The sequence below is a fragment of the Panthera pardus genome, unplaced genomic scaffold (genome assembly GCF_024362965.1).
Source record: "Panthera pardus isolate Hobbes unplaced genomic scaffold, ASM2436296v1 HiC_scaffold_21, whole genome shotgun sequence".
Taxonomy (NCBI): Eukaryota; Metazoa; Chordata; class Mammalia; order Carnivora; family Felidae; genus Panthera; species Panthera pardus.
Genome location: NW_026526777.1, coordinates 33667406 through 33681901, shown reverse-complemented (window position 1 = coordinate 33681901; position 14496 = coordinate 33667406). Strand labels below are relative to the sequence as shown.

The following is a 14496-nucleotide window of genomic DNA, read 5'->3' as shown; positions in this document are numbered from 1 at the left end:
GAGAAGAGACTCGCTGACGGAGCGAGTTCAGAGGACGCAGCCATCGGAGGAGGTGGTGAGAGAAGGAACAACAGCCTCCAGGATGCCCCAAGATATACAGGTGATTGATGGGGGTTTCTCCTCACGTATGGGATAGTCGCTCAGGCCGCGTCACATTTCCATTAAGGACAACGGGGCCAAATCAGATGGTGGACTTGGGAACACACAGGTGGCCATCAGGTGGGCCTCACATTCGGCAGCCTTTAGACTTTGTTCCCTAAAAAAGGAATCAAGAGGTTCGGACACAAACACAAATCCCATTCGTGTCAGGTAGAAGTTGAGGGGCAGCATTAGAGAGGCAGAGGCCAGGTTCATGGGGTTTGGTAAAGGACGTGACTCTCTTCAAAGGGGGGAGAATGGACGAGGATTTGAGGGTGTATCGACATTTCATCTAGATGCCGACTGACTTGCACATGGGAAACTGTGCGGTGAGGCAAGTTGGAGAAATGCTTTTCTGTGAGCCCACATCCATGTCCAAGGCCCTTACAATGAAGTGAAGGTACAACTTTAAGCAATGGGTTTGTTCAGGTTCCTCATTAAAGACAGAGTGGTAATGACCACACAGACAAAACTGTTTCTGATACGTAAATTTTTTACTTGAAAGAATCATGGGCACTTGGTGTCCAAGAAAGCAAAAACATGAGCCACGAGATGATCAATAATTCTAGAGTCTCAAAGCACTAAATGTGAACAAATTGTCCTTTCTAGACACTTATTACCATGAATGATGGTGCAAAGGGGACAGGAGCATTGGTAAGCTGAAGTGATCCGCGCTGAATTGAAGGCAGCGTGTTTTTCCCTCTTTTGGGAGAAATTACAGTGGGGAGTCCACAGTTGTTTTCCTTGCGTTGTCTCTTTGCAATTCCAGTAGTTCAATCTCTAAAGACAATTTATACATCTCCAGGGATATTTTCAGATCCTCGGGGCTGGGGAGACACTGCATGATCTTTCTGCCTGCGAGCATATGCTCACAGCCTTCAGGCACAACCTAAAAGAGACATAGGTGTTGAGTGTGGTTGACTGGTTTCTCTCCAAATCAGAAGGGGTGGGGGAGGTGGGACCTGCTGACAATGACAAGGCTACAGGCTCAGGGCCAAGGCGAAGCCCAGAACTTGCGGGTGAGCAGGAAAAACAGAAAACACCTCGGGCCCCAACTTAGTCCTCCCTAGATGAATAGGGACGGGTTCTCAGACAGCTTCACAAGGGGCCTCTGTGAAGACAGAGGCTGTTTCTGAGACCATCCAGAAATGGAACACAGAATATAAGATAGTCTAGAAAAAGTCAAATTGGGTCTCAGTGTTGCGGGCATCCGACACCCTCTTCTCCCTGAGGGGCTCAGGTTTTCCTATCTCCAGTGAGAGAGGAAAACTTGTCACTCCTAAGGGACCACAGTGCTTCAAGATAAAAGAGAGTTCCTTGGAGGGACTCAGGAGGAAATCCTGACAAGTCAGATCTCACCATTGCTGGCTGGGACAGCGCTTGTGGAGAGGCACCATTTTTAGGGTTTGATAGGACTGGAACTTTCCTTGAACTGTGCCACTTACCCACTCACACTTGGGCACCTCGGGGTCCCAGGTTGTGCTCTCTGAGCAAGTGATGCTTTGGGGACCGACCAACTTATAGCCAGAGTCACACTGGATGTTGACATTTTCAGCTTGAACGTATTCAGTCTTATCCACGGACAGCTTTCCGTGGGCTATTTCCGGTTTCAGACAGAAAGCTACAAAGAAAACATGGTTTCAAGGAATCCATGAATCTAAGAAAAAGGACACGACAACAGGCTAGGATTATAAGATTAAACTATCATGGGTGCTGCTAATTGCTTTGTCTTTTATTCGGTAGCAATAATATTCATTAGCATTTTTGTTGCGCACTGACCACATATCAGACGCGAGCTAAGCATTTTATATGATTCTCTCCGCTCTGTGAAGGGAGGACTGTTATTAGTCCCATTTTACTAGGAGAAAGGTGAGATATAGACAGGTTAAGAAACTTGTCTGAGGGGCACCTGGGTGGCTCAGTTGGTTAAATGTCCAAATTGGACTCAGGTCATGATCTCAGGGTTCAGGAGTTCAACCCCGCGTAGGAATTTCTGCTGTCACTACAGAACCTGCTTCGGATCCTCTGTCTCCCTTTCTCTCTGCCTCTCCCTCTCCCGCTCTCTCTCTCAAAAATAAATAAACATGTTAAAAACAAAAAACTTGTCTGAGCTCTTCATACATGTAAACATGATAGGTCACATGATAGGCTATATAAAAGCATGTGACCCCAGGTTCTCAGGATTCAAAGCAATATCCCTCCCATCTCGATCCCAGCAAGACTAGGTATTCTATAGTCTAGAAAAAGTCAAGTTAGGACTCAGTACTCCCGGGTATCTGACACCCTCTTCTCCTATTGCCCCCTGTGTGCAACGGAGCCTGTGGTGACAAATAATCCCCGCAGTTGCTGATGGCAAAGTGTTAGTAACCTGTGGGCATGTAAAAATCAGAGCCAATCTGGACTCGTCCTGTCCCCACTACGGATGGTCACATGCAGCCTGCATCGTGGGCAGGGGGTGCATTTGCGCGGGGCTCTGATGGAAGGACTTGGCCACTTTGTGATGTTTGGAATTAGCCCATGAGAGCCCACGTTCATGCCAGAGCAAGCTTCAGTGAAAATTTTGCTACAGGCCATATATCAAATGTTGCACCTGCAGAATATTTCTTGAAAGTGGGAATCGGGCTGAGATTTATGACTGGGAGAAAGACTGGGGAGGTTGATGTTAATGTAGCCCCTTTGTAATGTTTGCATCCGGAACACAGTAATGATTTCAAGTCAACCACATCAAATGTTTCTGTGCTGCCCCTGGCAGGAAGAAGCTGTACTCTCGGTGCTTTTGTGACATTCCACCCACCTGACTGGAAAGGGAGCAGGAGTTACCTTTACATTGAGGGGCTGCAGGAGACCAGCCTGAAGAACTGCAAGAGAGTCGAGCTTCACCAACCAGAGTGTATCCTTTGTCACATTTATATATCACCTCCGTACGAGCGAATACACTGAAAGCTTGAGTTCGCACATAATATCCATGGTCAATGGTAGGAGGAAAATCACAGCCTTGATGGTAAGAGATAAAAGTGACAGGACATGAGCTTATAAAATGTAAAATATAGCTTACACCAGAATCTGCGTGGTTTGTAGGAGGCTTCATTCTGTCCTGTCGTCCTCTCTGCCCATAGGATCACTTAGCCAAACCCAAGACCTGGGCTGCCCTCCTATCAGCCTCAGGCTGAGGAGCCACCATGGCCCCCCTCATTAGACCACTTGATGGTCATTGCCAATATCTTCAAAAGTATAATGGGAATAAACAAAATTAATACTTGGTCCAAACCCCATATCGAGTTCCTAGTCTATGGGGTAGGACAAGTCATGTTCAAGAAATCAAATAGAAAATACTGATACTGTCCTACCACTCCCCCTGAAGCAAAGACACTATATTAAAAATTATATCATATACCAAGGGGAAAGTGGAAATGGGAAAATTGGTGCCACTCTTGAAGAACAAAAGCTATGTTCCCATCGTATTGACATTTACTTCCCCAATCTGTCTACCAGGAAAATTAGGATTCTGGGAAATTACAGTAAAGTATTGAAAACTGAACATTTTAGTCTCATTTCACATGGGGCATCTTTGCTAAAGTAGATTTAGTTATCCTCAGGTAAATGGGGTCACTGGTTTAGCTAATGCCTTCTTTTCATCCTAATCAGGAAAAAAAAAGGGTCAAAAACAGCATACACATGAAATGATCAAATCACACATTTGTAGTTTTAGACCTGGGTATGATTAGTCACTTGTCCCTGTCATAATAGAGCCTGAAGATACTACAACTATCTGGACATCCACACTGATCCAGTATATCAATGGCATCATGTTAATTCTGCTGTATGGGCAAGAAAAAGCTAATGTGTAGATAGATAGATATGTCATCTAGATCTAATTATAGATATACATATGACATCATGGACAAGAAGAATCTAGCATGATGTCATATATATATAGATATCTAGAACTAGATGATAGATAGATCAATAGATGATAGAGAGATAGAGAGATAGATGATAGATAGATAGATAGATATCTGTCCCAGTTTCTGATGCAGACTTCCTAAACCCTTGTAAATTGCTAAGTGCTGAGAACCCTAAGAACATCTTTTGTTCTACTGAGGCAACTTGCAGTGGCTCCTGGGTGGGAACCGGTCACCAGAAAGACCAAGCCATGAATAAAGCATGGAATTTTTCAGCCCCACTCTCCTCTCCAAAGAAGGGGGAAGCAGTGCCAATAATTGATCATGCTACAGAGGGTAAGCCTCCATAAAATCTTAGGAGGACATGGTTTGGAGAGTTGCCAGGTGGGTGACGCATCCGCATCCTGGGAAGGTGATGGATCGCAATTCACAGAGACAGAGGCTCCTGTGCTTGGGACCCTTCACCTAAGTGCTCTTGGTGACGGAGAGGTAGACATTTCACACTGAGCAGAGTCTGAAGGTGAACAAAGAGACAGCAGAAGGTAAGAGGGAAGTTTGAGGAAGAAAGGAAGCAAGTTTAGACAGATGGTTTCAAATAGGTTTGAGTGGGTATTAAACTGCAGATTAAGGCATATGGATCAGAAAGAAGGCAAGAAAAGATAAAAATACCAGGAGAAACGAGGCAATAATTGAAAAGTCCAGCTGATCTATTACATGGGGCCGATTTCCTGATTCAGAAAAGCAAAGCGAAGCAAAGCAAAGCAAAGAAGCAAGGTCAAGAAGATGGGAATAAACAATGGGGGGTGGGGGGGAGGAAAGTTGGATAGGGGGTGGGCAGTGTTCTTTAACAAATTTATCCACTCCAAAAACCGTGCAGGGTATACAAAATCTTTTAGCGAATTTCAAACCTTCCCTTAATAATCTCCATCGCTTTGATACAAAGAAACATCTAAAATAACACAAATCCAAAAGCTCTTACTCTCATCACATGTTGGTGTCTTGGGATACCACTTGCCATCTGCTTGACATCTAGCTTCAAACTGGTATTTCTCATGACACGTATATAAAATTGTATCTCCGTTGAAAAAATCACAGCTACTGACAGAACTAGATCTCTGTTCATTGATTTTGCCATTCTTCAGCTCTGGTGTTGGGCAACATACCTCTAAAAAATTAAAAGTGAGACTAAAGGTTAGTAAAATCACTTCAGTGAAGTTCCTATGGATAATAAGCTCATTTCCCCCTTCCGAGGATGTCACCACTGAAGAGAAATTGGAGAAACAGAGGAGGGTACCAGGGACACTTGGGTCTGCTCTCCTTGCCCCCGATTGCTAAAGGACTCCAACCCAGTCATTTCCCTCCAACTAAAGAATTTCATCAGGAGCCTCCAAAACGAGAAGTGGGATGAAACCTCCATGAAAATGTAAATTTTCAGAAGTATTCAAAAGCAATGACAAATGACATCCATCGCTTTGTGTGTTCACTAGGGTCACAGCATTACTAACCCCGCTAATAGCTTACGCTGCCTCAGTCACAGGAGGAAAACTGTCCTTAAAAGTTTATAGCCACCTGACAACTAATGCACAGAAAGACATTTAAATTCTTGCATATGGCCAGGAGTTTTCTTTTTTGATGCCAAATTTAAGAGAAAGAGTTATTAAGGTCTTTAATTTTAATGCAATAAGAGCTGATATAAGGATATAATTTCTTATTCATTAGTAGAACTACTTTAAGGTAGAACTTGATATAGTTTGAGGTAAAGAAAATATCAGAGCAAATTAAAATGTCCTATTCTTCACATGAGGAGATTGACTAGCATTACAATGGGGATACTTTTGGGCATACTCAAATACTCTCACCACTCGTTTATTTATAAATTACAATAAAAATATCCAAAACTGATATGTTTTCTAAATTATAACATTGATATTTAGGTAATACTGTATAAAATACTTGTATTTAAGTCATGAGTGCAATTCCACACTGAATCAGATTTTCTGATTATTTCAGAAGTAATTCTATTATTTCAGTGAAATAAATTCCATTTCACTTCTGCTTTTTATTTATTTTTTTAATAATTTCTTTATTTTAAGTTTATTCATTTATCTGTTTTAAAATTTTTTTTAACGTTTATTTATTTTTGAGAGAGAGAGAGAAAGAGACAGAGCGCAAGAGAGGGAGGAGCAGAGAGAAAGGGAAACACAGAATCCAGAATCTGAAGCAGGCTTCAGGCTCCAAGCTGTCAGCACAGAGCCCGATGTGGGGCTCGAACTCACGGGCCACGAGATCATGACCTGAACCACGCAAGTGCCCCAGTTTATTCATTTATATTAAGAAAGAGAGAGAGAGGGAGAGAGAGAGAGAATGAGCCAGGGAGGGGAAGAGAGGCAGGGGGAGAGAGAATCCCAAGCAGGTTCTTTGTTGCCTTATCTCACGAACCTTGAGATCATGACCTGAGCTGAAATCAAGAGTCAAATGCCTAATTGATTGAGCCCCCAGGTACCCCTCACTTCTGACTTTTAAATGGTTAAAAAATATACTTTATTACAGAATTAAATCAATAAGACTCTAACGGGTAAAATAAATATGAGTTTAAAGTAGGTTTTCAAATTTCCAACAAACAAAAGCCCAAACCTGGTAGCTTCACTATTCACAGATGAATTCTACCGAACGTTTAAAGAAGAGTTAAGAAACAAGCTGAGGGTTGATGGGGGGTAGAGGAGAGGGGAAAGTGGATGATGGGCATTGAGGAGGACACTTGCTGGGATGAGCACTGGCTGTTATATGGAAGTCAATTTGACAGTAAATTATTTTTAAAAAAAATAAAGAGTTAATATCTATTCTCGAACTATTCTGAAAAAAGGAGAAGAAGGAAAAATTCCAAGTTCATTCTACGGGGACAGCATTACCTTGATACCAAAGCCAGAAAAAGACACCACAAAAAAAGAAAAATGTAGGCAATAATCCTAATGAACACAGATGCAAAATTCCTCAACAAAATATTAACAAACCAAATTCACCAATACATTAACGGGACCATCCAATATAATCAAGTGGGATTTATACCAGGGATGGAAGTATGGTTTAATATTTGCAAGTCAATGAATGTGATACATCAAACAAATAAGAGGAAAAATTTTAAGATAATATGATCATTTCAAAACACGCAGAAAAAGCATTTGACAAAAGACAACACCCATTCGTGACCAAAAGTTTCAACAAAGTGGGTTTAGAGAAAACATACCTCAACATGATAAGGTCACATATGAAAAACCATAGTTTTTCATCATAATGATCATGGCAAAAAACTGAAATCATTTCCTCTAAGACCAAGAACAAGACAAAGATGCCCACTCTTGCCACTTTTATTCAACATAGGACTGGAAGTACTAGCTGCAGCAATCAGACAAGAAAAAAAAAAAAAAAGAGGCATCCAAATGGTAAGGAAGAAATAAAATGATCACTATTTGCATAGGACCTGATACTATATATAGAAAATCCTAAAGACTCCACCCAAAACCTATCAGAACTAATACATTCAGAACAGTCATAGGACACAACATTAATATGTAGAAATCTATGATGTTTCAGGGTGCCTGGGTGGCTCAGTCAATTAAGTGTCCACCTCTTAATTTTGGCTCAGGTCTTGACCTCACAGTCTGTGAGTTTGAGCCCTGCATCAGGCTCACTGCTGTCAGTGCTCCGCCCACTTCGGATCGTCTGTCTTCCAATCTCTCTGTACTCCTCCCTGCCCCCCACGCTCTCTCTCTGTCTCTCTCTCTTTCTCTCAAAAATAAATACATACTAAAAAAATTACTTGTCTGAGGTCCTCATACTCTTAGGATGATATAACAGCATGTGACTTACAGGGTATATAAAAGCATGTGACCCCACTTTCTCAGCTTTCAAACCTAAGGCCTGGAAAATAAGTCATAACCACATAATTAGCAAAAACACAACTTCAGTCAGTTTACAAAAATGTGTCCAAAGACAAGCAATACCAACAAGATAGGCATAAAAAAGAAAAAAGAGAGAGAGAGAGAGAGAGACAGAGAGAGACAGAGAGAGCCAAGGGAGAAAACATAAGGTAACACTTTCTAAGGGAGGCTGGAAGTATATCTTACGTTTTGGATAAAAGTTGCTTGGATGGATGAGATACAGGCAGGAATTTTGTCTTGGAGCGAGAATGTGAGCAAAGGTTTACAGCAGCAATAAGTTGGTACTGAAAAATGAGGAAGAAGGCAAGCTCAGAGACCGAAATGAGACAGATTGCAGTGTATGTTATCCTGAACATGGACCAGAAGAAAGGTGGGGTATTGAAGGAATAGAAGAGACGGGGATAAATCCAGAAAAATCTAAAGGTATTGTGGCAGGTCTCAGTGACTTGCTGAACATAATCTACCTTCACTGTTTTGTAAAGGAAGAGGAGGCCAAGAAGACCAAGGTAATGGTACTCATGGAAAACAATGAGAGCGTTGGGAGTGTGGCTGAGCTTTGGAAGAACAGAGGCAGCCATTTCAATTTCCAACCGAGGAGAATCACCCAGGATATATGAACTTCTCTACCTAACATTGAAATTTCTCTTAAAATACCTGCCACTATGATGAGGTAAAAAAACTTCCCAACTAAAATGCTTCAGCACTCCGCTTACAAAAAAACTCTGAAGTTATTCTATACGCTTAGGAACATTCCTAAAGCCGGAACAGCACGGGATCATTCTGGGGCTCGAGAAATTAATCTTGACAAAGGATGACAAGAGGGCACTTTGGACCTCCGCATTCTTCTGCTTGGCAGGTAATCCTTGTATCATCAGAATTTGGAAAACACCCAACATCATGTAACTAGAAAACATAGGCCATTGAAAAACACATAGTTCTTGGGGAAATTTCTTCTCTGTTGAGTGATTTTGTCATTCTGTGCAAAATGCTCGATGTTAAATGCTCTGACAAATGGTTTAAGGGACACGGATGTAAATATTTTTAAAATAGTCTTCTTTTATTTTTTTTCAACGTTTTTTATTTATTTTTGGGACAGAGAGAGACAGAGCATGAATGGGGGAGGGGCAGAGAGAGAGGGAGACACAGAATCGGAAACAGGCTCCAGGCTCCGAGCCATCAGCCCAGAGCCTGACGCGGGGCTCGAACTCACGGACTGCGAGATCGTGACCTGGCTGAAGTCGGACGCTTAACCGACTGCGCCACCCAGGCGCCCCAAAATAGTCTTCTTTTAAAGAAGAGATTGTATTGGCAGATGAATAAGAAATGTTACTTTTATTGGCATATTTCCACTTACAAACTAAAAAAACGCTCATGTCTGCATTTATAATCAGCACTACCTTGGTGGGGCCTGTAGGTCCTGACAACCCTTTCGGGGCTCAGTGGTTAAGGACAATTATTCCCTGACTTGCAATACGATATCTTGCACTCATATAATGTTTTCAGTGTATACAGGGCTTTGTAATCTTACTCTGATAAATTCGCTCATTGTTTGTGATAATATAAAATTTTACTTTCTGGTTGGCAAAAGTTTTCTACTCAGTTATTAATGCCATAGAAAAATAATGAAACCTGTGAAAGACTGAAATCTTTAAGAATTGAACAGCATCCATTTAAATATAATACATTAATATAAAAATTAAGGGGCGCCTGGGTGGCTCCGTCGGTTAAGCGTCCGACTTCAGCTCAGGTCACGATCTCGCGGTTTTTTGAGTTCAAGCCCCGCGTCGGGCTCTGTGCTGACAGCTCAGAGCCTGGAGCCTGCTTCGGATTCTGTGTCTCCCTCTCTCTCTGCCCCTTCCCTGCTCACTCTCTGTCTCTCAATAATAAATAACCATTAAAAAATTTTAAAAAGAAATAGTGTCATGGCACTGTTTGTAAAAAATTAATTAATTAATTAAATTAAAATTAAAAGATTTTTGTGACTAGATGGGTTGCTCTTAGATTTGTTATATTATGTGTTCTGAGTTACCATGGCCTGTATCTGAAGGACTAAAATTATTTAAATATATTTCTCAATACATACTTCATGGTTCTTCTCCAAAATTGTACTGAATTATTGTCATACGATTATATGTAACTAATTCTTAATCAGGAATTATTTTCCATACCTTGGTTTCAACTCACCCCCTTTCCTTATCATGTGTGTACTCACCGCACAGGACAAATGGGCATTGCAGTAGAGACAAGACCCCAAGGAGACACAGTGCTGGGAAAATTCCCTGCAACCTGGGGGACATGGTGAAGAGTCTCAGAGATCGTGCGCTGCGACCCAGTGTTCTCAGATGCCCCGAATGAGGCTGAAGTGAAGCTCTAAGTCAGTAGGAAATTGATGCCCGAACCAAAAGTAAGTCTGAGTCACTAAAGGGGAGGGGCAGAATTAAGTACACTCAGTACTGGGCAGGATCTGATGGGGCTCCAATAAAGCTCCAGGTCTTGGGAGAATGATATGAGCCTGACATGAATGTTCTCTCGGATTCCATGAGGATTTATAGATGTGACCCCGAGAATTTCTCAGTGTTGTGGGGGGCACTTGGTGGCTTGTTGTCTACCTACAGACAATATTTCTCTTGGAGAATTCTAGATAAACGAGGAAAATGGTCCGGGATGCGTGGCCGTTTCTTCAGGGATGAGGGCGAGGTGCTGCTCTATGCCATCTTCCTGCTGTGTCCTGTCTTCATGCACCGGTGTGAATTCCCGGTAGAAAGGCAGGAATAAAAAAGACGTGTAGTTCAATTTTATTTCTACACCCGTCAGAGCCTAATTGGAATAGAAAAAGCTTGCAAGTCTACCTTGTGGAAAGACAAAAATATAGTCAAAACAGCAATTATTCCCTCAGTATTGAAGTTTCCTTGAGTATCTATGATGCCAAGTGTAATCAATTGTGGGGTTACGCCATTTGGAGAGTCAAGGGAAATTTCTCAGCGTGGTGTTTACAGCAAAGATAAAGCGCGCATGGAAAATTAAGTGGGAGAGGATCAAGCGTGATAAATGGACAGAAGGTCGCGACAAATTCACGACTTTCTCAATGGCACTGGATCGGAGTGAAGGAGCTTCCAGCCTAGCATTGTATTTCTAACTAAAGCACTAACTTCTATATGGTAGAAGGCATATTTGTTCATTTCCAGACTTAGCTTATTAATAGCTATCGGGGTGAAGACTGGTCCATTAATCACTGCCTTAGTCTTTCACTCAGCTTATTTCTTTTAGTCTCTGCCAAGGGCACAGAAGAAGTTACCAACCTGAATTTCGTGTGTTCCCTCTTGGACCAGCTGTGTATATTTGTCATTTAAAGATACACAGGTATTCATCCACAGAGGATCATAAGCACTGGGAAATGTCTGAAAATGACCTATGCCGCCCAGCTGAATTGAGGTAAGTGCAAATGAAGCATGCAACAACCAAAGTGCTTAGCTCTCAAAACTAAAGAGGAACATTCCTCAGAAATAAGTGACTCAGAAATAAGTGCATCCGTCTGTAATATTGATGACAGCACACAATTCAATTTCCTTCCCTGGAGAGAAAGGAAAGTGGATAAACACACCATACAGTTGCTTCATTTTATGAAGAGGAACTAGAATAAACCCTGAGGATGTCAGATAAAAGAGGTGATTTCAATAGTTTAACAGAAGATTATTTTTTAGAAAGCACTTCTGCTTATTAATCATATTCCAACGTCTACATAAATCCTTGCATTTAATTTCTTCAAATAAAAATATGACATAGGTGTTATAGCTCCATGTAACAGATGAGGAACCTAACTGGGAAAGACCCAGTAAATCTCCCCCAAACCTTTCTCCTCAGTGGTCGTGTCAGATTCTGAACCCAGATCGGATTCACATCCTAAGCTCCTTCCATTGTGCCTTTTGGGGAACGTCATCGGAACGATGGGACCACCAGTTTGCCTATGAGCTGGGCCTGTACCCTCGAAGGCTCCCATGCCTCCCCTGTCCTTGGAATGTGGGTTCCTCTCTCCCTTTCTCACTCCTCCAGGCTGCTTGAAGGACATATCCTTGAAATAGTGATGTGGTGTTGAGAACAGCTGCATGGTATATGCGACTGAAACCAGTTTAGGCCTCTTTATAAACTAAAGATTTGGTGGGAAGGTACAGGGCTCCATCTGTCTTCCCGCCACCCAGGACAGTACTCACATGTCAGTTCCCTTTGCTTATTAAAACCACCCATCTGGAGGGGCCTGCCTCTTCTGTCTCTCCCTGCCCTCCTCGTAGAGGGGTCAGTTTCCCATTATAGCTGGGAAGCTACCAGGAGTGTTGCAAACCAACGGTGTCAAAGAATTTCCATCTAAAGTATGGGATCCTGAATCTATTACTTAGGGGAGTATGCCTAGGAACATTCTGCCTCTACCAGGGTGGAGAAGACCCCAGAACAACTCCTTCTTCATCACGTTGTATAAATGTCAACGCCTCCTTAACTGACCCATGGATACATTGCATCATAATCGAGATCAATAGCATTTTGATTTAAACAAATGATAAGCTGATTCTACAATTCATATGGAATGTAAGGGATCAAAAGTTGTAAGAGCAATCTCTAAGATGAGGGAGGAGAGAGATGGAGGGGGGATGAAGGGGATAAGGGAGGAGAGGAGCAAAACCAAAGAACTACATGGCCACATATCAAGACCCGTTATGAATCTTCAGTAAATAAGATAGTGTGGTATTCGTGTAGGAAACCAAATGGACTAAAGGTTAACAATTGAGAGTCAGGTAATAAGCCCCGAGCAGGCATGATCAATTGATTTATGACAAACTGACACACTACAGAGCAGTGGGGGAGACGAAGGTCCTTTCAATAAAAGGCACCAGGTCAATTGGATATGTACATGGGAAAAAAAGGAATCTTGGTTCTTTACTCACACCGTGACAATTTGGGGTGGTCATGAATATAACTGTGAAAGTAAAGCCATAAATCTCCTAAAAGAAAATATGGGCAAATACAGTTGTGATCTTAGGGCAGACATAGATACCATTTCTTTATTTCCCCCCCTTTATTTATATCTATTTTGGCACAAGTTTATTTTTAAAAGGCATACAGGCAATAACCAAAGAAAATATTTACTCCAACCTTAACTCCTGCCAAGTATTGTCTGTCATAAAATTGTTCCATGAAGTTCCAGTCTGCTAAAGATTTTAAATTGATTCATCGTCATCCTCATCAGAATGTCTTTTCTTCTGTTGAATTGAACTGTTGTGTTTCAAGAGTTTCCACTAAACTTTGTCCTGATACCTGCCCACTTAGTCGTCTGTCTCTTGCCGTCTATATAAAGTCGTTCTCTATTGCTTTCGTCTTGGGGGACTTTTCAGGTGCTAAGTGGTCTGGCTGGCTGACCCGCCACTTGGCTTGCTTCCAGTTCCACTACCTCACCAGGACCAAAATAATTAAAAGCTGGGCCTAGAGAAGGGAACGGCATACTTTCCACTTACTGCCATGTTTTGTTAAGCTTCTAAAGCCATAACCTGACAGAACATTTTTGAATACAAGCAGACGTTAGGGAAGAGAATTGCTGGACTATGAAACGGCATTTTACGTGGTAAGAATAATCTCTGGAAAATAAAACGTCCTTCAGTATGGGGGATGCCGATGATTCCAATGGCCCTTCCTTCCAGGCCATGCCGCTCCATCCCTGACACAGGACGCTCCCTCTCTTTACAATACCGTGGTTATTTGAACGTTTTGTTGATAGGATTAATGTTTAGTAGCTGGCTCCTGCCCTGGACTATCAGCTTTTGTGGAGTGTGTGTTCGTCTATTCCCTGCTGTACCCTCAGCACCTGGCACACAGCAGACTGTCAAAGAATGTTATGATTGTTGAGGTCGAAACAACTAAATTCTAGAAAAAGATTTGGCATATGGCTGGAACACTAGTTGAAGCAGGCTAGATCAAGTAGCTAAGCATACAGAGTGACCCAGGAGCCTTGAGCATTCTGCCTTGAACGCCTACCTGAGCACAGCAGAGTGGATAAGCACACGCCTTGCCTGTGCACTTAGTGGGCTTGGCCACATGAGCCACCAGGCAGTAGACAGAGGGGCTGAGGATGCCAGGCAAGGGATGAAGAGAGGGACTAAGGCCACTAGGATAGATTTCTTAAACAGGATACAACCCCCACCATAAAACAAAAAATAAAACAACAAAAAAACACACAAAACATACCCCCAAAAAAACCCCAATAATCAAACTGAAAAAAAAATTTTTTAAAGAACCAAACCACTACTTAAAGTAAAAAAAAAAAAAAAACTTGAAAAATTATAGCCACAAAAACGTAGGAAAGTATGCTTATCAAGCACCTTATGAACATTAAATAAAAGCTACCAGAGCAGGAATACAGAATTTTACAATACCTAACTCATCAGAGACTTTTTTTACAGATAATGTTAAAAACTCTTACAAATAATCAGAACTAGGTAGACCACGGAGCACGGATAAAAGACTTGCCATAGCAC

The 14496-nt window shown here is 41.9% G+C and overlaps 1 protein-coding gene across 1 annotated transcript in view; it reads right to left on the bottom strand.

The window, feature by feature from the left end:
• Positions 1 to 613: 613 nt before the first annotated feature.
• The window catches only part of C4BPA (complement component 4 binding protein alpha), a 52270-nt gene continuing 38387 nt past the window's right edge, over positions 614 to 14496 (bottom strand). Inside the window, exons 10-12 of the mRNA XM_019430109.2 lie at positions 2959 to 3132; positions 1584 to 1759; positions 614 to 1027 (exon numbers count right to left, since the gene is read on the bottom strand). Of these exons, the coding sequence (XP_019285654.2) occupies positions 854 to 1027; positions 1584 to 1759; positions 2959 to 3132 (524 nt within the window). The 3' untranslated portion in view covers positions 614 to 853. The remainder of the gene's footprint in view (positions 1028 to 1583; positions 1760 to 2958; positions 3133 to 14496) is intronic.